Source organism: Falco rusticolus, chromosome 10, assembly GCF_015220075.1.
Source record: "Falco rusticolus isolate bFalRus1 chromosome 10, bFalRus1.pri, whole genome shotgun sequence".
Classification (NCBI taxonomy): Eukaryota; Metazoa; Chordata; class Aves; order Falconiformes; family Falconidae; genus Falco; species Falco rusticolus.
This window is the reverse complement of record NC_051196.1, coordinates 9,867,393-9,893,308: the sequence shown is the minus strand read 5'-3', so window position 1 is coordinate 9,893,308 and position 25,916 is coordinate 9,867,393. Positions and strand designations below refer to the sequence as shown.

Genomic DNA, 25,916 nt, shown 5'->3' with positions numbered 1-25,916 from the left:
GCTAAGTTTCCGCCTTTATCCTTTATGAAAATAACTTATCTTTGGATATATTCCATCCAAAAACCTTACAGATGTTTAAGATCTTGAGCACAAATCCCCTAGGAAGAGGGAATGCACACACTGAGAAAGGGAGTTGTGACAAGGACTCCGACCGGGCTGCTCCCCGTCCCTGTCCCTCACCGCAGCCCAGTGCTGTGCCCTCGAGTCCCGCAGCCAAGGAGGGCAAAGCTGGGCACCACGATCATGCTGCACACACCCAGACAGCGGCTTGACCCACATGGGCACGCCTGCACTCATCACCTTGTCAGCAACAGGACCATGTAGGGTTACATACATCAAATTTCTTGCACCAAACTCCAGCTACACAGTAACCAGCAGCACTGAAGAGACTGCTCATTAAGACAAACTCCTACAAGCAACAGTCACCATAAGTACTTTTCTTCAGAATTTTATGTGAGCTACATTCACCTATTCTTCCTACAAATACTGTGGATATGAATGATATTAATTACTGATTACAATAAAGGCAACAATGAAAATTTCACACTTATGATGTAAATTATCATAATTTACGCTGGTTTGAACTGAACTTCTGCAAGAGCATTTTTAGAATACCACTTACAGAATTCCCATTGAAGAGGGCTAATGCCAGTTTACAGGCCAGTAATAGTTGCCTAGTGACAAACTTAGGATTATTTCAGTTTAAAATTATAAATATTAAGTAAAGCATGGAAATTTTTGTACTTCAGAATAAAACATTAATAAGCCCATGCATATTTTATAAAAGTTGTCTACTTCAGCTGCTGAGCAAATACTACATTCCTACGGCATTGTTAAAAAGTACTGTACTTTTTCCTAAAAGATAATTACTTGTTTCTGTATAAATCTTGTGCCACACTATAATCAAGGACACTACTCACTGCATTATTTATCTTCAGACTGAAATAGAGCAGAACCTTCATGTGTTTTTTTTCCCGGTACAATTAAAAGATATCAGAAAGTTTCACTTGTAATAATATAAACATACGCAGCATTTGGTAAGTCTCATAAGCTTGATTCACTCAAAGGTCGATCTGACTGTAAGAGATGCCACTTTCTATCAGTGCATTTAAGAACAGCAGTGCCTTGAAAATCTCCAGAAAATGTTTTTATGCTGAATAAGAGCACTTAGTGCTGAGCTAAATGGCAGCACAAGTAACCTCTCTAAAAGCAGAAAAACTTTTGTGCCAGGCACAGGTTTTCAGTATGATCTCCAGTATATAATGTACAAACATATGACTTAAAAAATAGTAGGGGAGGAAAGGGAGAGGGGGACGTGACATAGAGGCCTCTTGCAACCCCTCCCACCCCCCACTATTAAATCGGCAGCCTGTGAATCCAGGCACCTATATCCCATTCTGGAAAAACCATATGCAGTTTAACAGCTGAGAATTTGCAGAACGCCTCCATTGGTTTTCATGCAGTACCATAAGCTTACAGAAACAACTGAGGTTTTAAGAGAAAGGAGGGAGAGAGCAAGAATACCAGCACTATCTTTAACAAAAAAACATTCCACAATGACCTAGTCAGAAAAATCTCATCCACTTCAACAACCGAAAGGCAGAATCTACACATTGATTTGAAGAATGTAAAAAAAAAAAATGTTAGCTCTCAGCTTTTACATGCTCACAGTCAAGGAATCTACCAGTTGGTAGTAACATGTGGGTGGGGGATGCAACTAAACAGCATCTCTTTGCACAGTTAATAATAGACAAATCCTGTTGTAGCTCAGTGCATTACACTGTATTGTCCAACTCTAAATCCCTTGTTCTCCTGCCCAAGGTACACAACCATTAAATTAGTCTGGGAACATAAAAGTGTGTTCAATTATGATCCACGCCCCATAAGTTCTTGGGATGAAGAAAGAAGCTACACTCAATCCAGGAATTCAATATTTTCTCATCTCTCTCTGCCTTTCAGTTGTTCCCAAGGTGAAAGACAGGAGATTAATTTTAGACTCCAGCTCAACAGCAACTGGATAGACACAGAGACACACTTTGTTGTCCTTTGGCACACCAAGTCAGAAGTACCACTTCTATTCTTCAGTGGAAATGTGCACATATACTAGTGAAAAAAAATAGTGAAAACCAACTGCCTAAATTACCTAGCTTCTTTTAGCTTTATATGCAATATTTACCCAAATCACCAACTGGAAACTAAAACCTATAGGAATGGATCATACTGCTAGAAACATCCACTGAAAGGTGGCTTTCCCCACATGCTGTGGGCCTCCCCATGCAGTGACAGGAGGCTCTGCCCGTGCCCAGACAGCCTGCTTGACACAGAGCGACAGAGTGCTTTGCATTTCCATGGCAAACCCTCTTCCATCATTTGCTCTGAGCCTCAGCTGCATTAATTTCCACTGCCACCAGATCTGGGACTTCACACCAGCCCTGGCCTTTGTGCAACATCCAAAGTGACAGGGAAGCACCAAGGATTCATTAGACTAACTCCACAGGATTACATCCTACATGGATTTGGGATAAATATTCCAAGTGTTTATTCGTGACAGAGCTAGATGTGATGTAACATGAGACAGGCACGAAATGTAATGAAACAATACATTTTCTGGATCAGCAATAACTGTTTCTCTGGAAAGGCTCTAAAGAGAAACAGCTGCATAAGCATCTAAGGCAGACGGCTACCAGAAGCTGCAGCAGGAAGCACTCTCCACCACAATGTTTTTCACTTCATCCCCTCTACTAGACCTGAAAACGCATCTGGCAAGAATAGGACTGCTCAGTAGGACATTCCTGACTTACAACTTACAGTTCATCTCCCATTTGTAGTCTCAGATTTTATCACAAATTCATTGACAGCTGGTGGATACAACAGTGCAGTCAAACGTACCCTGAATCCACCGAATAGCCAATATAGTTTTTATATAAGTTTGAAACATTATAATTGAAGTCACCGAAAAATAAAATTCTATATGCCACTTCAGACAACATCAAAACTGGCAAGAGCTAAAGCTTTATTTAAAAAAAATATTATGGAAAAGAAAAAAAAAAGGTTAAGCTCACAATAGGCATGACAAGGTTTGTCAATGTGGGATGTGAGACCAGTCTTGCTAGAGTCCTGGTCTACCACAGCACTTCAATATATGGTTGCTCCGCTCAACTCAACAACCCTTTCAGGTACTTGTTGCTTCTCTAGGTGAAGACCCCTGTACAAAGTGCTTGTCATCTCCTTTTCTACAAACCAGCTCAGCCACTGGCACCAAGAAGGATGTGTCACTATAAAATAACTCAGTTACCAGGCACATTAGAGCTACACGAGTATAGCACTCTCTTGACTGTAACATGCCCTGCATTGCACAAGATGCTTGTACTCGTTGCCTGTTGCCTGACTTGTTGAACGCTGCCATACCTATACAACTAGTTTTACTAAAAGGCAATACAAGATGACCCTGCCAAGAAAAGTGATAACAGCAGCTAAACATGACAGTCATTTGGAAGGTGTCCATTTGACTACATACATATATAGAAAAGGGACAATGCCAACCTAAACTAAGAATTCTTTTCTTCATTTTTACAAAGAGGTCAGATATCTAAACACATGCCCAAAATTTCTGTGATTAACAGATCTATACTATAAGCAAACATTAAAAGGAAAAAAGAAAATTAATTCTTCCATCAAAGGAAGGGGGAGGAGAAGTTATGTAAGCTAATTAAACTTTCCCTACAAAAACTAAGTAATCTTTAAAACATATTTTCCTCTATTATACTATGCTTTATGAACTCCTTATAAAATTAGAGAGGTTAAATATGTTTCATTTGACAAACACAATATTCAGTCAAATGTATTCTAATGAGAGGTCCTAACTCTCCAGAGCATTATGTGAACACTATTTAAATGCACTACAGATAGTTCCAAAATTTACCTTACAATATTATTAAGGCTAGCTGGATCGTGCTGAAGGGACATTTATGGAGCGTGAACACCACAAATATCACTGTTGGGGAAGTTCAAAGGCAGCTGGGAACAGCAAGGCTCATGCACCCCTCACTGCCCACCAACCACAGCCACAAAACCCTGTCCCGGAGCAGGAAGCGCAACCCAAGTCCACTTCTGCTTTCAATCCCACCAATATTTCACCCTTTCTACACCCAGCTGAGCACCTCAGAAATGTGCAGTTTTGCCATCTCCTGCCAAAAGCGCCCATATCAGCAACTGGCAAAAACAGAGATGTTGCTATTTTTCTTCTTAAAAGACTGTAAACATGGATTTGAGGCTACCTAATCTAGGCTGATTTTGGACAGAGCTCTTACCCCAGCACTGCACTCTGCAGTTGCTGCACTCACAGCTGGACGCAGCACAATCCAGAGATCAGAAGGTCTATCTTTATTGCCCTCCTGTTTTATTAGGTCAAAATGCCAAAAGTGAAACATTAGTACATTTATTGCATTCATCTGGCTCATCTTTACTGGGATTTTTTTCTCTCTTTTGGAAGATAAGCTTCTGCATGGAAAAAAACACGTGCCTTCATTCTTCCTGGATGAATTTGGACACACTTGTCCATCCATCCTCTCTGTCTCCTGGATATATGTACTAATATTAGATTTGCGTATAAAAACCTTTCCATAGTTTGAAATTAAAACAATGGTATGAAAGTCATCTGAAATTTATAGTCTGCTATGCAACACATCAAAGAGAGGCTGTATGCATTCAGTGCTCTAGAAGGTCAAGAGTTCCTTTGTTGATACACCAAAGCTGTCAGGACTTTGGAACTTTTCTGAAGAGCTCTCTCAGGTGGCACTGGTCATATTTAAATATGTTCACCTGATCTCAGAGCTTTTATAATAACATACAAAAATATTTTTTTTTAAATTGCAATTTTTAGACATAATAGACATATACAGAAAAGTATCTCTAGAAACCTTCTGTATCCCTGCACCAGTTACAATTATCTGAAGAAAAAATGCACATCATCTGAACAAGAAATGTAATATTTTTAACAAACAGATTGTCCACCAGAAAAAATAAAGGCAAGCCCTTTAATCCAAAACTCTCCTCAAATAATCTCCTCAAACATCCTTTGGAATTAAGAGCATATTTGCTGGTTTTTTACCTGTCTTTCACTGTAATCATAACAGGGGTAAAAAGAACCCACACCCAAAACCCAGAAGAGTTTGCTTTCTTTTCTTTCTTTTTTGGCCAGTTGCTCGAACAATCAAAAAGAAAACAAGATAAACCTTGCAGAAAGAATGTTGCCTGACTATCCCGGTCATGAATATGGTTGGCAGCATTTAAGTACCTTGTCTGTTTTTTGTAGACTTATGCCTGTCATACTGAGATAACGCTTTAAGGCTATCCTTTAAAACTTAGGAAAAAAAACAACCAACAAAAAACCTTAAAAAAAGCATGCATGAAGCAAAATAATTCATCCAGAAACAGAGAACCGGTGAACAGAGATGAAGAAACAAAGGCACTAAGAGCCTCACCTCCGAGCACAGCAAAGACTAAGCCGTGAGTCTTGTGATTAGTGACACTCATGAGATTGCAATTGCAAGAAAATAGTTAATTCTTTACATGGTTTTAGGGTTACACAGCGACCAGCCAGTAGAGGACTTGTCTACAGACACAGAGGAAGAGAATTCTCATGCTTTATGGCATTCAAGGCATGCGGGCAAGTTGGCCAACAACCATGGCTGTGCTACACAAAGAAGTTGGTAGTATGGTTTAAAAAACCCCGACAAATAGCACTGTTGCTACAGCCTGGCCTGTCTACAGAGATTAAATACTACACTGAAGCCAATTTTTTTAGCTAAAACCCGACAATTACAACTATCTAATAAGTCAGGTAAGCTTCCACTTAGAAACTGGCTTTTTAAAGTAAGTGGTGAGTCAAGTTATTTCAAGGTCATTTCACAGAATATTTTAAAATACATTCTAAAATATATTTTTATATTAGGTGAATTATTAACCAACACCCAACGAAGACTTGGCTTTTTGAAGCCACTACTGCGTAAATGAGCTGATACAGAACTAGCCACGAGGTCTGAGTCAGAATCCAGATTTTTTGTTCATTTTTGAAGAGCTGAAACATTTAATCCCACCATTTCTAACTTTCCTAAGTAGAATGACTGTGCAGTATTTTATGGCAGCTATAGCTGAGCTCAAAATGCGATTCTGTATAAGGTGGCAGCAATTCTGGGCTCCTGGGATCTATTTCCCTCCAGTTCATCAAGTAATCTTCAAAGCCACTGCACTTTCCATTGCTAGCATTCACAACCACTTAACTAGTAAAGCCAAATTTAGCTCCAAAGCATGATAACCTATTTTTTTCCCCAATTTATTTAACTGGTCATTCACACATACCAGTTTACCATGGGTAGACAATGCTTCTACTTTTTACATTTTTATTCACCATTTGAAAACACTATGAATTGGCCAGCCTGCATCCCATAGCAATATGGCATCCAGTGGTGTCAACAAGCAAAATAGACCTGAACAGTTCAAACAACTAAAATTAGAAAATGTATCTTTAGCATACCATGTTTTAAAAAGGTTTCTGGTAGCAGGGAAAGTTAACAGCACTCTTAAAGAACCAACAAACCAAGCTACTGGCAGCATATTGCACAGCAAAAATTAGATTTCAGCACCTCTAGTTCTTACTTCCAAAATCTTTTTGGTTGAAAACAAAGAAGGTACATAATAGCAGTTATTACTGAAGGAAAGAGTCTGGGAAAATAAAAGTAAAGATAAAAAAGGTGAGAAAAAAATGAAAAGGAGCATGCTTCAAAGAGACAGGCAGACAGTTGAAAAAATAAGTTTTGGCAGCAAATTACACATCACGAAGTGTAAAAGTCTATTTTACACCAACATCCAATGCAACAGAAGGGAGATAAACATACATAGAAGATCAGTGTTTATTTACATGGCCATGTATTAATGGCTCTGTTTTCACATTCCAGCCAGGGTGAAATTCAGATGTAGGCACCTGCCTCAACAGCACTGGCTGTGCTTGTTCTGCCACTGTCAGGGCTGTATCTGAGCTGACAGGCAGCGAGCTTCCTACTCCAGGTGCCCACGGCCAAGCAGGAGATAGAGCAGCCAGCCCAGCCCTTGCAGCCCTGTGGCCAGCCAGGTGGGCAGCAAGCTGACCCACCAGTCCCAACAGCCCTCACCTCTCAGGAAAGCCTTCCTACCCTATGCGCAATTATTTCCTACCTCGATAAAAACCAAACAAACTAGAGAAAAAGGGGGTGGGTGGGAGGTGGGGGTAGGAATCTGAGAGAAATGCCTTTGCCTGCCACCGAGCACTTGCTGATCAGCATAACTTGTTATTAATGATCTGGGCGTGTAGTCCTTGGCAGGAAGCTCACTGCCATCTCTTGCAATGTTTTATAATCTGAGTTGCAATTCACCCTGGGGCAGTTGTTTTATCTGAACTGTAAATCCAGCAAGGATGGCAGAGATGGGGAGGTGGACACCACTTAGAAAGGAGCATTCGTTGTTGCACAGGTCATTTTAAAGCCACTCTTGTGACTCATTCAAAGGGGCAGTGGAAGTAAGCAACACAAGACTAATTCAGTGTGACACAACCACACGGTTCCTTCCAAGTTACTATCTTAGTCAAACGAACAAATCCAGAGTGATGCAAGAGAAGCAAGGCAGTATCTCTGAGCTGGTTTCTTAAGCAGAAACAGCATGACCCTGGGAAACACAAGCTGTTCTTCAAGGCTGAAATAGGATCAGCAAACGTCCAAGGCAAAATGCAACCTTTGAGAAACTAATCAGAATCTGATCTAGCAGTATTAGCCAGACTATTAGAGAGAAAAGGTGAAGCGAATAACAGTTCTGGTTGTTCTCCAAGTAACCATGCAGTGTGCCTCTTTGGGTCTTTAACACAGATTAGGTGAAGGTATTTAACCCTCTCCTACAGGTCACATTCTCTAAAGCTCTGACCATTCTTGCTGCTCTGCTCTGGACTTGCTCTGGCTTATCTGCCTCTTGTCTCTAACACCTGCTTCAAGCTGGGCAAAATATTTTAGCTGGGGTTTTGCCTGCACCAACTAGATGAAAAGGAAACCACTCCAGTCACCAACACACCCCAGGCCTCCTTAGACAGGCTCCCAGGATCAGGTCCCCTTGCATCAGCACTACACCCAGTGGACTCAGGCTTGGCGTGTGGTCCATTATAAGCACCAGATCATTTTCCACAGCATATTCCCAATTTTCTCTGGGTGTTGCGCTCCATTAGAAGGGTCATAATTTTTAGTAGCTTTTGAACATTTTATCCTCTTGATCTCGGACCATTTTTTCCACTTTTCAAGATATATATATTATTATTTTTTTTTATTCTAGTCCTGTGTTTCAAAGCACTTGCAGCTTATTCCAGTTTGGTTACACCTGCACCTCCTCAATACAGCTCCCAGATTTTTAATAAGCATGACAAATACCAGTCTACAACAGGTATCACTGAAATCTCACTTAATGCATTTCTTCAGTCTGGCAGCAAACTATTGTTAGGATCACTGTAAGCAGAGTTCTTCAGCTGCCCAGGTGACATAATTTAATGTGATCCATAATCGCAAGTTTGCTCATTAAAGCAAGGGCTCTAAGAAGGTCAAGGCTGAATTGCAGCTTCTGCTTCCCTCAGACACTCTGGGCCAATTTCTTTTAAAGGAGGACCTGTACCTGGCTGTAGCATTCTCAGTCATCACCGCTACCCCACTTCATCCTTCATCTCCCAAGTGGTTTAGCATAAGTCTCACAGCTCTACAGAAGGTTCACGTTAGAAATACATGAGACGTGAAGTGTAACTCTTCTTCTGTTAGCTGAGTAATGCCTGTCCTCTCTGCCATCACCCAGGTCCCAGAACAAAACCAAGGCACATTCAGGTTCCTGCCAAACTCTTACAGTCCTGGAATAGTTGAAGCAAAACGTGACCAGCTTCCAGGACAACAGCTGTACTTGCAAAAGCTTTTTCGCCACAGAAATACTTAGGTCTCATCGTGACCCCCTCATCAGGCATTGTTTCAAAAAACAGCTTAAATTCACCAACATTCCCTGACTTGAGGAAAAGGCTAAAAGACTGAAGAATTAGAAAACTGTAACAATGTCACATTATGGTATAAACTGAGATTTTTCTTCAAGAAGCATTTTTCATCAGACAGCTCAAGACGCAAATATCCTAGAGACCTGAAATGGCAAACAGGTGTCTAAGACGGAAGAAACAGATTTTTTGTAAATGTAGACATATTAGGGAATGTGGGAATTTTGAGGACCAACTGACACAAAATAATCCACCTTTAAACACTGTAGCAGAGAAAGTAAAGCAAATTAACCCAATTTCAAGGGCATGAAAAGAGAATTCCTGCTTTGTCTTTACAACAGATCCCAGTTACACTGTTTTTTCACTACAAACTCCATCACTGTTAAGGCTTTTTAGAAAGAAAATTAAATGGAAAATATGTTGTTTGCTTAAGAAAAGCAAACTTCTACTAAAATATTTTGCATTTTCCCTTCTTATACAGTATCTCTTAGAACTACCAAAAGGATATTAAGAGCTACCTGCACAGATGCCTAAACCAGAAAATAACGTGGAATTAGATTTGTTCACAGAAAGAGGAAAGAGAGCAATCACATCCCCCAAACCCATTCTCAAGACAGACATGGGAACCTTGGGAAAGACCTGAACTGTAGGAGACAGGAAATTGCCTTATTGTCTGAAATCTGCTTTTTAGCAGCCAAGCGTTTAATCACTTCTTCATAGCAAAAGTTATGTATTTCCTCACTTATCAGTACACAAACATTACCAGAGCCAAGCTGGAAATGTAGCTAACAACAAACACCTAACAACCACATCTGGCATCGCTGGGGTCTCTCTGAAGCCAGGAGAGGTGCTGGACCCCAGTAGACCAGGGGCACGGGCTGCATAGAGGCCCACACAGGAGCACCCCACACCCACCGGTGGGCTGCCAGACCGACACACCACCACCCAGCTGCTTCACACAGCCAAACCCAGAAGCACTACAAAACCAGTTACTGGAACACGCCCTGTCGTAAACTTTTGTTTCATTCAAGCTTCATTAAGCCACTTGTGGTGACAATAGTAGTGTTTTTTGTGAAAGTAACTGGGTACCACTCCCTGTGGGAGTCTGTATGAAATATCTAGGAAAACAGGTCAGGGTGGGACAGTTCCCTTCTGTCTACTTGCAAAGCCATTAAGCAAGGCACAGAAAAACAGCACAAGGCTGTTAAAGCACAGATGTAAAACTACTGTTATATTGCAAGCCAAAAAATGTTAAATTCCCAAGTGCCTAAAACAGTCTTATTTAGGCTGTCTGATTACGTTACTGTGGCCAGGCTTCATTGCTTTTCATGACTGATAAAGCTGAAAAATGTTTGTGGAAATGTCTATAGGATAATAAAAATAAAGTGATTTAATTACCAAATCACATGCCAAACATTTGCTTTTGCTGACGCAATTTGGCCCAATCTCAGTTTAAAACACAACTCAAAGAGTCAAATACTTCGTTTTGTTTTCAAAGAACCCTGTTTGCTGTGTGTCCTGTCATCACCCAAGCTTCTCCCCATCCCCTCCTCTAAAATTCCTTAGGGAAACGAATGCATTGACAGTGTTAAACAACTGTGGTTTCACTGCATGTTCATAGGTGATTTGCTGCTCCCCCCTCGTCTCAAACACGTCTCCCTTACCACTCATTCCCCATTAGTTCCATATTTTCTACTACTTAAAAATAACTCTGTAAAAGTTACTTATTAAAATTGTTAAAAATAAATTTACAATGTAAATCCAGTGCAAGGCTTTAGGTGCCTTGTTCTGAAAAGCAAAAGCAAAGAAGCATAGATATCAAAATAAACAGCTTGTCTTCCAAGTATGCCAAACACAAGTAGGTGCCACTTAAAAAAAACAGTAGAATACATGGGCCTTAATAGCCCCAACAGCTCAGTAGCTTCTGGATTCTGCTATCAAAGCACTGTGTGTTTGGATTAAAAAAAAACCCAAACAAACGAAAGCAAAAAAACCCCAACAAATAAAAAAATAGAAGCTAAATGTCTTTTTGAGAAAACTCATCACCTTTTATTCACTAAACTTCCTATAAACATGGCAGTCAACTTCTAGCTTCAAGTTTTATGACCTTCACAGGAATGTATTTTCATTATAATAAACAAGTTAGCAATGCTATCTGATATATCCAAGACAAACTTGCTGTGTTAGTTATAAACCCTGATTATCAAGTTTGGAAATCTCCCCATTTCAATTATTATTTTGAAGAGATTAGTAAATCCAGCAAAAGGGATGTGCCATCTGGTTACTCACTCTTTATAGAACAAACAGGTTGAAGTTTTCATTATAATAAGGATATTTTTGAGTTGGAGCACAACTGGCATTCCCTTCTTTCACCTTACAATTCAATTACTCTCTTAAAACCCCAAATATTTGTCTCAAGGGACACAATCAGTCATGACATGTGAACACACAAACTCACTGGCTTCTCTACCAGTATATACAGCACAGGAGAAACCTGGCTGCAAATCCAAGTTGCCTCTGAAGCATCAACAAACACCAGTGCTTCAGGAGGAAATTCAGCCCCAGTATCAGCAGGTTTATACATGCTGGATGATTTGCTTAATTAAGAGACAAGTATTTGTTTAGCACTACAGAGGAAAGTGGAGAGGAGAGGAAGACACCTAGGACCCAACCTTTCTCACTCATCATGAGGAGCAAGACTGCAGGTTAGGATGTTTGTAAACAACTGAGGACTGGTAGGAAGCCAACTTCTACCTAATAACAAGGAGAGTGAGCTGGTATCCACTCCTCATCCTGCTGATTACCCTAGGGCTACATAACGTGGCAGCACCTAGCATGGCCCAGGAAGACCTCTCCCTTTCTCAACTCTGTGGGAAGAAGACCAGGTGAAGTAGGTTTTAACTCCCAAAGCATGCATTTGACAGTCTTTGGGGAATGAAAACAACATGAAAAGGAGCGGGAAGGGTTTGGCAGATAAACACCATCCCATTTTATCATTCGCAGGTACGCCAGTGTGGTTAGTACAGGGAGACGAGGCTCAGAGCCAGTGCTGAGTCAGTCGCAAAACCTCCAGCCTCTACCCCCATTGCTGACACAGGCCGCCTCCTCACCTCAGCTGACTCACACCCTGGCCCTCCCCCCCAATTCCACCGCCACCCCCCCATAAGCCATGTGCTCCCTGTAATGCTGCCTCAGCTAAAGCATCACCCCACCAGAGGAGCCTGTGGAGCCCTCCCTACAGCAGAGATACCAATGCCACCGAGCCCAGGCATGACTGACAGCACACGACGCTACCAAAAAGAGCCACTGTGCTTTTACACAAGTCCTGGAAACATGGTCATTAATAACTTCGGAGTCATTCTCTTGCAGTAAGTTTCCCAACAGGAGTTTTTGGAAGGGAACCTAATCTATTCTAAAACAAGCTTTGAAAGGCCAAGTCCAGGAACAAGGAAAACTAGAGAGGCCAACAGGGACAGAGTTCAAGATAAATTCCTGAAAAACAAATGAAGTTATATGGATCTGTATGCGCATATACCTACAAATGCACACACGTAGGTATTTATACACACAGCACTCAAAATTTCTTCGCTCAAGTTTATTTACTTGCTTTACGCTAACTTTCTTTAGTTCAGCCTGGAAACCACAGCTCAGACTGTACAAGCCCCCCTCCCAGGAACTGTGCCCAAGGTGGGCTCTACAATAGAGACAATGCTCAGAAGACCAAAGCTGTGACCAGGAATTTGCCACTGCCACCCTTCCAATGCGCAACACCATCACCTGAAACTCCAGAGAGAAATGGCAGCTACCAAGGCAGCTGATAATTACACATTAGCACTTCAAACAAAGTTTCCTTAGTTCTGAAGTGTAAGCACGCATTTTGAAAAAAACAACAGCATACACATTTGAGGGGGAAGACAACACCACATCTGCATGCTCTAGAGAATCAACACCTCCCTCAAGAGTAAATCTGGGATGTTTTCATGTGCAGTGATCTTTATTCTCCTCAAGCATAAATCTATAGTCATGGGAGAGCCAGAATTTCAGGTGTGCAGCATAGGACAGGTCCTACCCTCTGATATGTACACATAAATCTCTCAAACATCAGTGGGAGCCTCACTTATGCATACATGCACATATCTGTATCATTTACACAGGTAAACTGCCAGTAAACCAAGTGCAAGTAAAGGATTGCTCCACACAGAGAGGTTCAAATAAATGTTTATAGAGACACTCACATATGCCTTAAAAAGGCTATTGAATACACTCTGCAATGAAATGGATGAATTCTTGTTCATCATTGCATTAAATACTGCATGTTCAAAAAATCAGAGAGACATTCAAACTGCTAACATGGTGAACAACATGTGTTAAACCTTTTATCTTCAGTTGTCCAGCTGTGCTTCATTCCCTGAAGAAACAATCATTACAGATGCTGAACATGCTACTCTGCATTGATTAGTAAAAGATGAAAATAAGAGAGAAACTTTGCCAGGATCACAAATCTGTGCTCTTTTTCTAGACATATTTGGAAAAAATAAAATAAAATCAGAGTATGATTTCTAGAGTTTTGCCTACTTCGGACAGACTTCTGTTTCTCTCTAATACTGGTGAACTGTGCAAATGCCAGCTGCAGAAACAGCAGTTCTGAACAGTATTCTTTCCCATTTTATAAGTCCATGATGGAAGAAAGTATATGTTTCATACAGATTTAACATACATACAGGTAGACTCCTACAGTTTCAGAAAAAGTTGGTTTCTGCCCCAATTTTGTGCATGTCTTTCTACAGCACTTTGATTTTATTTTGGGGTGGGTTTTTTTTCCTTCTACAAAGAGTTAAAGGGAAAATAATGTCCACAGTAAGGCAACTCTGAAATAGTAGTTTGAACTTCTTGAAAATTGTTCAACTGGTTTTATTCATCCAGCTTAAAATTGTATCATTGTAGAAACTTTAAAAGCCATATTTGGCAATGTTCTTCAAGAGCAGTTAAGACACAGGATCATTGTTATTTAGTTGGAGTGGAATGTTCTGTATGTATAAAACTTGTGTATATTGTAATGAGTAACTTAAGTGTGGCCGAAGAGTTTACAAGCACAAAAATCAACAAGTACACCATTCAGCTCTTAAACAGTGTGCAAAAAAATGAACATTTTTTGGGTGAGGCAGCAGACTCTCAGTTTAAAAAAAAAAGAAAAAAAGAGAGAGACCACGAATACTTCAGATCCCAATTGCATTTTATCTCCTACACAGATTGGGATGATCACAAGAAGCCAGACAGATTGCAAAGCCAAAGAACTGTGAGATGCAGACTCAGCTACAGAGCACATGGCCACGACTTCATATAAAGCCTTGAAGTCATATTTTTTTAAGTTATGCCTACTAGCAATCCTGGCTCTGCTTACAGAACTTAAACTGCAAAAATCCACTTAGCTCATTTTGTGATCCTGCTGTAACAAGTAAGATTTTTACTCTGGGCTGATTGACTGGTCCCCAGGGGACTCCACAGAGGTGAGCACTGGGGACCACTGTCAGGATTCAGCCTGCTAACTTCTGTTTGCCTGCTTCACTACTAAAAATGGTAGTTGGCATGACATGCAAGAAACTTAAAATCCCCAGTTGGACCCAAAGGAAAATCGTGGTAGGTATATTGTAGCCTAATCTCTCTGCACTGGCATTTTGGTTGGACTGCCAGCATTTCTGGGAATTCCTTATCTCTAAGTGGGGCTGTCAGAGTACACCACCACAATGATCAGGGAGTCCATAGACTTCTTGCAACATGCCTCCCCTCATTCATGTTGCAGAGATAGGCTTTCACAGCACACTGTGATTCACGTGTGAGGAATGTTTGGTAGATATCCCCACAGAGCCCGCTGACTGTGGTTGCTGCTTTCCTTTCCAGCAATCTGAAGATTCCGCTCCTTAAATCAGTGATGACACAGTGAAGTGCATGTCTGGGCATGGTCCAGGTTCATAATGAACATCTACAAGTATTTCACAGAATATCTACACACACACCATTCACATACAGACATTCTATATTCATGTGTGATTTGATCACATGTGTGATTTGATCACACGTGCATCATAGACGTGTCCATTAATTTCTGCAAACAACTTAGACCATGCCACTAAAAATAAATCTTTATTCTCAAAGAGTAGTAATACCATACTTTCAACGTTGCGGAAGGTGTTCATTAGCCTCCTGCTCGGCAACTTTGTAAAGCATTACACAGGCTGTATTTTATGTACCAACCGCTTTCCATGTGTCTTCTCACCATATATAAAAATTAATCACTTTTCTTAAGAACTTTGCAGAACCAGGCTCTGGCTTTGTAATGTCACAATTGAGAGAGGACTACTTCATTTTTGTATTTCACATGGGTCTTAAAACCACTTAAAAAAGTGCTGTGAATACTTCCTCAAACTAACCATGGACATTTAGACCCGGGTCTGTATATGTAGGTGAGACACATGTGGAGTATCTCCTATAATTTGTTAATCATCAGACACTTTCTCATTCCTTCCCTTTCCTGTCTGTTTTCATCACAAAGACACTCAATGACATACATTCAAGGACTTTTCAAAAGAACAAAAGGGAGGAAGGAAGCACAGGTCAAAAAGGAAAAAAGGAAAATGAAAAACAGGCTGTCAGGAAAACAGTGCAAATAGCTGTAATGGCACTCTTCATTTTCTAAATAAAACTGTAGTACAGTAAGGACATTTATTACCTTAGAAAATGTTAATAATCATTGGGCGCTTATTAAAAAAGAATAAATAAAACTAGAGGCCTCTATATGTACCGAAAGTAACATGGTGTCCTTCTCCCTAATGCTTTTGAGAAGTTTCAATGCAATGATGCAAACAAGAAGAGACTTTCAACACTGCCTGTCTACTGAGTCCACAAAATAACACCTCAGTGACAGTTTTTTGATTAAGATGTCCTCCACGGCTTGGTGTCTAGTTACCCTGCAGCGTGCCCTCCCTGCTCTGTTCTACCTCTAAATGGTCAAGCAGCTTCTTAAAACTTACCCTTCTTGGGGCAACTTTTCACTGTCACTTGGCAGTAAATAAGTGAATTGCTCTGAGACAAAGCTATTAAAAACACTCTGTGATAGCTAGATGAAACAAGTGGCATGAAGTAGAATATTTTGTACAATGTTGTCAACAAGATTTATATCAGTGTTCAGTGGTTTGCTCTACCAAAATATGGTATTGCATGCTCTGCTGAAGAGAAGATAATTTCCTGTCCTTTCCACAATCAAGCAGACCATCTCCTTCAGTAACTACCACATAGCAATTACCCGCATTCTGCTTGCAGAAAAGCAGTTACAGGAAACTATTTAAATCCATAAGTAGTGCAGGATTTTCTTTTGCTGTTGTTAAGCAACTAGAGCCAATGCTAGGTGACAAAGACAGATCTCCAGACCTCCCCAAGCAGCACTTCCCACAGAACAGTTTAGGAACTGCTGTCGAAACACGTTTGGCCAGCCCCGCTCTCTTACAGGATGTACCAAGCAGCAAACTGAGGAGCCTGCTGTAGATGCTACGATTTGCACCTTGCAAAAACCTGTTTAATAAAGCAAGTAGTTATTGTGAGCCTGGAATAAATGAAGCCTAGTGCCTCATGAGTTTACATCTTATGTGTGATTGACACTGACATCTAAAGAGGGCAAAAAACGTTTCTGCCATGATGGAGGCAGATTGTAAAGCAGGGTGCTTTTAGGATCACTCTTACATGCTGTGTGTTTCCACAAAGCTTGCAGAACAAAAATACCTGAAAATTTGTCAGAATCAGTTGATATCAGCCATAGTTTCCAAAATGTATATTAAAGGGAAGGTTACATGAATGGACATATTGCATATGATGGTAGAAACCTTGCTTCTGTAGAAAAACAAGTTTAAAAGATTCTAAGCTATGAAATCCAAAAGTGAACTCCACTTACCTTAGTGTTCATACAGGATTTTCCGCGTTTATATTCTTTATGACTCGCTCTTTTATCAAGCTTGTTCCACAAAGCTTTGGCCTTCCATGTGGTCACTCTTGACTTCAGTTTGGTGTAGAAGTTTCTATTGTCCAAAGGATCTAATTCAAGTTGGCGAGTGAGAATATTAAAGGCCTGAATGGTACCTTTGCATGTTGACGCTTGTACAAAGTTTTCAAATATCTGGCCAGCTTGACTGTATTTCTCATCATCGTTTTCCCCCATGTTCCGAGAAGTGTTTGACAGGTATTAAACTGGAGCTCTCGTGCTGGGGTACAGGTGATCCACCCTACCAAGTACTTCCAAGCATGTTACTCCTAGAAAAGACAAAGACAGGTCATGTTAAAGCAGGTTCTGCCTAATGAAATCAAACCCACAAACTGCATATCCAATATGAATATAAAAACACAGCATATGGCAACTGGACAACCAGGTACAAAAACTTCATAGTGGCATCCAAGTGTTACAAACAAACAAGACTTGTGCTGTCATGGTATGTACTTCACAAAAACTGTTATAAAACCCCTATAAACTGAAAGCTACTGCTTCTAAAACAACCATCTTCACTGACAGCCTGAGGATTTCTTTAATTTTTATTCAGTGGTAAGTACGAGATAATAGATGAAGGAAAACCAGATGTCCAGATGCTCTTCACAAGCAGAGTTTATTGTCACAGCAAGTACACCTCTGGTAACGTTTTGGTCTTAAGAATTCTTAGAAACCTGCAGCCAAAAGTCAACACTATTTGAGGGAATTTTCCCCCATTGCACAAGCTAGGGCCAAGAGTGCAGCTTAGCCAGAGCAATTTAGAACTGGCACAGTCACTTGCCACAAGCAAATGCACAAAACAGGCTAAGCAGAAACATTATCACACATTACACCAGAACTGAAAAAAAAAAAATCAACAGAAAACAAGTAACCACAGAGCTCCCCTTTTTCTAACTCTCTTGCCAAAATGAGAAAGGGTTTGATGCTTTAGTGCATAGAAAGGAATCTTATCTCCATGTCTCCACATGTTAAACGCTAAAGTTATGTGTTTGGAGTCTTACTTGTCATGTGCTAATGATATAAAGAAATTATGTTTGGCCCACTAAGCCCCATTGGCTTTTCCTAGTAACATGATCGTTGTCAAACTGTGCCTGATATCCCAGATAACTACCCTTACATTCTGTAAAAGCAACGCTATTCTACATTAACTTAAGTTTGAAAGAACTAAAATACTTTTCTTGTGGCACTCCCTTATCCTTCCTTAACCTTGCTCTCAATCTCTAATGGGGAGCGTCTCAGAGTCAGCCAAGGTCCACAGAAAAGATCCAAGTGGCTTTCACATCTTCCAAGAAAATTCTAACAGGTTATGTATGAACTTGTCCTCAGAAGAGGGTCTATGTGGACAAAAGTCCAGATATTTAAGTCATGTATTCTTTCTCTTGTTATTAAAGAATTATCTACCAGTCCAAGAAACCAAAAACTAAATCAATGCTTGCCTAACCTCCCACATAATTAGTTATTTTGCTTGGAACATCATCTGTTGGCTGATAGTTTTAGAATAAATTGTTAGAAAGGCCTTTGAAGTTAGGCTTTTTAATTTAAAACTGTTCACAAACTATTCATTCTCTGCTTCCATTTCCTTCAAAGAAGAAAAGAGAAAACAACCAGTGTATTTAAGTGAAGAGACTTACCGTGTCTATCTTACAATCCTCTAATACAGAAAAATATTACGCAACTTATTAAAGAGATCCCATGGGGAGATACAAGGAAGCATTTGGAATACTTACATTCCCTGGCTGCACTCAAAATAAATAACCTTTGTGTGCATATCATCAGTCTGTTGTTGGTTTGTGGGTAAAATAAATTGGCAATGTTGAGAGTTTGTACATTTTCTTAGACCAAATGTCATGATTAAATATTTGGTGCCAAGAATAAGTCAGGAAATTTTTGTTTTCCCCTCTGAATACTTCATTTATAGTATGCTCTGTGCCCTTTTCTGAAGAGCTTTGTGGCTTTGTGAGGTAAAAGCACAAACATTTTATATGCCCCGACTTCCAGAAGGTCTAATTTGTCAAGAAACTGAGTGCCATGAACTCCCATTGACTCAAAAGGAGTTCAGGAGATCCAGCACCTTTCCAGGTTCAAGTCCTCAGGGATTAATGAGCAAACCAACACTTATATGCCAGGAGAAGGAAGCCTGGCCACCTCTGGTTACCCTGGTATGGGTGCAAGGGGGGCCCAGCATTACCCTCACCAGTCCCAGCTCTGGGAACGCAGAACCACACAGCAGGCTTTGGGTCAGTCTAAAACTGGCCAATAGATCCAGAAGTTCCTGGGGGAAGGGGAAAGGCAGGAGGCTGCCACACTGAGGGGCTGACGTATGTCTGGGCTTAAGCTTCACATATGAGTGCTATTGCAAGGGGAAGGCAACACAGGGCGACCAAAGATAGCACCAGCACACTGTGAGATGCTATAATATGGCTTAAACAGCTTGAGATACAGGCACCCCAGGATTTGAGACCCATTGGAAAAAGAAATTAAAATCAAGGATAAACACTTACTTTACCTGACTTCCATACCCACCTGAGCTATTTTTTATAATAAAAGAAAAATACTTTGGCTTTTCTATCTCAAAATAATTATGAATAGCTGCTCAGGGAGTGGGGAAGTGTCAGTGAAACGTTGCACTTTGGACATTTCAGCTAAGGGAGTGGCAGCCAAATCGGGTTTTCTTAATCGCTATGAACTCAGATTGCTACTGCTTCAGTGCTACCAAAGACTTTGACCGACTTAATAGCTATAAACCAAAACTTCCTCTCCATTGTTTTCATTAGCTCACCACAAGACTGTTATCATGTTCATGTAACACAAATATCCTTAAAAGTTAACTCCAGCATAATTGATAACTAGGTCTAATTGCAAGCTCTTTAATTTAATATCTTTTCTGCTCACAGATAGGAGATTTTTATAGCCTCAGCTGTTTCCATCCAGGAAGGAAGGGAGGCAGGGTGGAGGGGTGGGAAGAGAAAAGCTGAAAGAGTAGAGCCATATCTGAACCAACCAAAGAGGAATAGCAGCACGTGCCAGGGCTGATAACGGTGAGAATACAGAAGAGATGGTCAGCAGAAGCCACTGCAGGCAAAGGGAAGGGCAGAAAGACATTTTTAGCATGATGCTAAACCAGTGGAAGCAGGTGTTGCACACATATGCACACACACACAGCAGGCCTAGGCTTCCTCTGCCTGTCTTGCTTCTTTGGCGAAGAAAGCAGCTGGGAAGGACAACTTCCCCAGCCTTAGAACTTCCCTCCTCCAACACCACAAAGCCAGGATTGAGACTATTCTTTCCGGGCACAAAATCTACTCATGGACTTCCAAAACACTGCTACCTTGTTCACACCAAAAAGCTGTGGAATGGCATCTCAGAAGAGACATTTGCTCACTTATGAAGCATTTCTCCTTGCTGTGCCAGAGGTCATGTTCTCCAAGAAAGCCACATTTTGTGGTCAAAAAGGCAGGATGAGACAGGAGACTTTGGTTACTGGGGTTTCTGGCTTGCTGGAAACACCAGGGGTTTTTTTTTTCTCTTTTTTTTGGCATGAACATTGTGTTGACAGATGACAGAGAGGAAGGAGGTGCTCTAAGTATATGCGGCTCATGGAAAAGCATGTGGTTTTTTCTGAGGAGGCACCAATATTTCACTGCATTATTGTACACAGCTCACTAGAAAATGCAATAAACCGGACAAAAAGTTGAATAGAGTAATTCGTAACTATAATCCAAGTTTCCTGTTCTGTAACTATGTCAAAGACTTAAGAGGCAACACGAACTGCTTACCTGTAGCAGAAAAAAAACACCCCACAAACAAAAAAACCCCGGTGTTTGGGGAAATACTTGAGCTCTTAGAGTGCTACCATTTACCCTTTTTCTTCCTTCACCATCTAGAACACTCTAGGGATGAAATACACATTCAAAAGTCTCATCAAGTCAAGTATTGATGCTGAAACTGCAAACTATGTTTTTCAAAGTGACCATTGAACTTCCTCTGGAAGCACAATCCAAAAATATAATGAAATTTATTTGAAACTTTACTGAAGTGCCACAGAGCCCAATAAAATTTTGGGCTACAGAAAGCAAGAGAATTAGAGAGGAGGAAATAGTCTGGAGAAACAGTTCTTTTAAGTCAAAACTGAAGCATCCATGGGTTAGATTCACAGCTCACAAGAGCTCTCATTTTAGGTCCCACACACGATGTATTACAAGAATTTGGCCTTCCACACAGCTTCCCATGGTATTATAGGAGTCTCTGAAGGGGTCCCAGATGCAAAGTGCAGAGACTGGGAAGAAGAAGGGTTGCATTTGGATGATCTCTTCTGCTGTAGTAAGTTAGCCCAGCCTCCTTTCTGCCTCCCGTCAGGGGCAAATAAGTATGTCAGATAAGAAAATCTGAGAAGTGGTGTTCGTGCCTGGTAGCTACCCAAGGAGAAAGTGAAAATCTTATTACAACTTAAAGGAAAGCAGTGGAAAAGGGACAGGGAGAAAGCAGAAATTAAAGCAGCGGTGCAGGTACAGATGTATACATGTGAACGCAAATGTCTTCTGTTTCAGCTGATATTTCCTGTCCGTGAAACAAGCTCTGTTACTGCAGATCATTTTGAGAATACTGAAAAAAGTGTCTCCACTGTCAGGGTAATTCCGTTAATTATCTCTAGCTAAATGAATGTATGGAGCTGGTTCACATTTGCACATGAAGTCTTTCAGCATAATAGAGCAAGCAATAAAGTTGATATATAGGAGTCATTAAATGAAAATAACTTAAATTTTTGACAGCAGTACCATGTAAATTGCTTGTCAGTGGTGTTTTGAGGTAGTATACTCAAAAGCTAAAGATGTTTTTTGGTTTAGTTGCCCCACTGGAGAGAGAACAAACCTAATTTTAATTCAAACTTGCAGGACCTAAGCCCATCCTTAGCCTCGTAATGCTTCGATTCTAATATTTGAGAACATGCTCCTCGGGGAGATCGGAAAAGAATTAAATTCCTTGCATTTCAATACTACTAATCCTGATTCCATTTTCAGTACAGCTCTAATTCTGCCATGTTTACAGAGAATAAATTCTTTTATTGAGACTTCAGTCTGGCACACAGGATACAATACATCTATTGTTTGCTTAAGGTTAGAAATATCAACAGAAATAAAAGACTGGATTCTGCAGCATGTGTAATAATCATTTACTTTGGCCCTTCCTCTTCACCAGTAGTAAAAGTATTTCTGCTGTCTCTTCCCTGACATAACTGTCTAAAATCTTAATACCATTAAAATAAGTGAAATTTGCAAGTGAGATTGGCTGCGTTACAGGACCTTCTAGGTTTTTCAACTTAGTTTCTACTCACATTAGGCACTGTTTTCATAGTGACCATTGTAAATATAAATATTTCTATCTGGAGGAAACATAGGGGTTTCGTGGTGTGGGTTTTTTGCATGTTTTCCTAGAAGTGACATAAAAGAAAAAAAAATTTAAATGTGATTCTGGTAACAACTGAAGCTCTCCCTTCCTTTGCTTTTAAAAGTAGTTAAAAAACACAAGAGCACATTTGCCTAAAATACTTGTTTTCTATTTGTCACCAATAAAACCTATATTTCTTAAGATGCACAATCCTAACAGCAACATCAATGAACAGAAATCGCTTCTGAACAAAGCCTTGCAAACAGTCCCTTTATAAACAGCCAGATTACTCTTCTGTATTTTTATAAAAAGCTGACTTCCACAGAACTCCTGCAAAATAACTTTTCAGGCCAAGTATGGAATTCAAAACAGTTCCTACTGAGACACTCTGTGCCTATGAACTTACAAGGTTACCGTACATGCTATCAGCTTGTTTTGCCAAAGTTATATGAGACATTTCAAACATAAGCCTTCCAACAAGTGCTGCTCTGCCAATTTAACCTGCTACATCTGGAATCACCCTACAATAAAATATAGCTGGAAGCATGTACATGAGTACACTAACAGTTTACAGTGAATATTTTAGATATATTCACAGGAAGGAAAAAATAAAATCCTACGGATAGCTCATTGTATCTACCACACAGACTATTTCACATTCCACACATTTTAAAGTCAAAAGCTTTAAAAATATTCCAGTTTGTTTCTTGATGTTATTGGTCTGTGCTTTTCAGTTTTACTGCGGAAATACACTAAGACACTGACAAGTAAAATGAGATCAACCGCATAAGCCAGCAGTTTGCCTATGTCTCCATTCATGCACACATACAGCGCTGGTGTGGGTAAAGCAGGGATGGGATGCTGCCCAAGGATCCACATGCATAAACCCCAGAGATGGGGGCTCAAACATCTGCCCCTGCCACAGCTGCCAGCAGGCCCAAGGCATGCTGTGCTAGCTTTGCCTTATGGCTGCTCTTGCAACCCAGATTTCAGATAACACAGAACAGAAAACTGGCAATGACAGGGTTCACACCATCCTGCCGCCTGCACAGGAAGCCCTGCCCTGTGAGCATCACTGACACCCCTGGATGCTCATTTTGCAAAGCACAGGCACAAGTATTTCAAATGAATGACAATACATAGTTTTCCAGGCGTCTGTATGCAGCATATACTTAAACTACCATCAGAGCAATACTGATTCATTTCTGAGCAGTTGTAAAATAAAGACATTTTCCTTTTTTAAAGTAATGGTGTTGTACCTTTACCACTGGAAATTGTAACTCTAAACTTTTAAGGCCAGTGTTTTTAAGGAAAAATCTCTCTAGCCCAATTATTATTCTGTGCAGGTTACAGTGGGTATTTAAAACTTATTATTTCTAACAAGGGTGTTAAAAGCTCTATTAGATATTAGAAAGTCCCAAGTTTCCTTATAGTCTGCAGCTTCGAAGCTACCTGTAGACGAGTAGGCCACAGTCATTAGGGGTTAATGTTACATATAAACAAGATATTAAAACCTGACTCTTGTTTAGACTGGTTACAAGAAAGAACATTTTTCAGCTCTGTTAAAGTAGATTAGAAGCACAATATAAACAACACTAGAAAGTTTATGCTGATGTTTTCCTAGGTTAGGATCACAAGAGCAAAGGAAAAAAAAGTATACCATAATGATAACATCAACCAGCAAGTAAGTACTTTTTAAGAAAAGGCACCTGTTATTTAAGTTAGAAAGATGTTATGAAAATACTGTCAGTGAAAACAAAAGGGCCAACTTTAAGCTCTTTGAAAATCCTGCCTTGCTTTTCCTATAGTGACACTTGCAATTTCAAGCTCACAAACTGGAACAGCAGAGATATAAAAGTTAATCACAGAACAGGCAGCGAGTTGGTTGTTTTTTGATCAGCATTAGATTTTCTACTTTAATAGGATGTTAGGACATTGGGCCAGACTAATTCAGAGAGCAAGTAATATCCTATTTACAATTACCAAAATCACATCCAGCAAAGAGGCAGCAGGGAGGGTGCATCAAGCAGGGGTGGACGACATGAGAAGATGATGGAGAGGAAGCTCAGCACCACTCCTGCCTGGCTGCCAGCAGGAGCTTTGACATCCCACTCCCTTCTCACTGTCCTGCATCCTCCTCTCTGCTCCACACCCCAGGTCACAGGGAAAACTTAGCTGGCATAACTGTGGCTGTGAGGAACATGAAAAAAATGCATACCCACTAGCTGACAGAGCCATGTCAGCAAAATCCCTGGTATAGATGCAGCTATACCAACAAAATTGAGCCACATTTGGCAGCAGCAGTTCCTCTAGTACAGCTTTCCCTTTGTATGCATGGGGACATAATTATGGAGGTAAATACACCATGAAAAAAGAACAAATGCATGAACCAGGAAAAAGCAGACTCTCCTAGTCAGCAATCATAGGAATAATGTTGATTCATGACACTTTGCGAATAGGGATAATCCAGAAGGATGGAGCGGCAAGACAGGCTGTGAACTGACACAGCAACGTGAGCCTGCCAAGGCCTCTGGCAGTGCCACCACATTTCCAGGCAGCTGGAGGCCCCCCGCAGGGACCACGGGGTAACCAGGGCCACCGGTACCGGTGCCTTGTGCTCTTTCCAGCTGGGAGCCACCCTATGCCCAGATAGAGCCTGTTCCCCCGCTGCGGCCACTCTTGACCCAGAGGGGCTATGGAGCAGAGAACCGTGGCCAGCACTGCTGCTACTCAAACTGAAAACTACCCAAAGACATCAGCTGGAGACACCAGAAAGTGCCTTGCAGTGAGGGACCAGAGAACAGAGAATACCAAAATAGACCGTCTTTTTCCCGTCAGGATTTCTGTGAGAAAGGAAATTAATATTTGTTTGAAATTTTTTAAGCAAAAATATGAAATTATGGCTGTACTGAAGTAAACTGCCCAGGATGTGTCTGTGGGGAAGAAAAAGAACAGCACCAGTGTTAGCTTTCACAGAATACTCTGTAGAACTTTTGGCATGTAGGTTTCAGATTATCTTTCCAAGAGTGGATTTCTGGTTACATGTCTTCTCTCCAGTATGTTTCCCTCTCGTTATTTGGGCTGTGGCAATTACCCAAGAACTGAACGGGTGGAATAAACAGCCAGCACGAGGGCTGCAAGACCCCAAGGGCTTCAGGTCACAGTAATTCACTTGGCAGAGCTCATGATGGCCCTCATCTGTAGACATCAGACTTCCAGATCAGTAACCAGGATTAATCCACTGAAAACACAGACGGTACCGCGTTGCCAGTATCAAAGAAATAAAACATTCTGGGCAATATTTCATATGCATATACACATGCTTTTAGGAATCAACACATTCCACTGTTATGATTTTTTTAATGCAAGCTAGCACACGATACTTCCTGAGGCTTACTGGGGTATTAATGTTATTAGTCACACTGAAATCCATGGGAACCACAAATAAGTTAAAGGAAGAGA

The 25,916-nt window shown here is 40.6% G+C and overlaps 1 protein-coding gene across 3 annotated transcripts in view; it reads right to left on the bottom strand.

The window, feature by feature from the left end:
- Nucleotides 1–25,916, bottom strand: part of LOC119154594 (F-actin-monooxygenase MICAL2-like) — a 132,687-nt gene that overhangs the window by 91,432 nt on the left and 15,339 nt on the right. For all 3 annotated transcript variants that reach the window (XM_037402360.1, XM_037402358.1, XM_037402359.1), the window contains exon 2: nt 16,983–17,338. In XM_037402360.1, coding sequence (XP_037258257.1) covers nt 16,983–17,246 — 264 coding nt within the window. In that variant the 5' untranslated portion in view covers nt 17,247–17,338. The remainder of the gene's footprint in view (nt 1–16,982; nt 17,339–25,916) is intronic.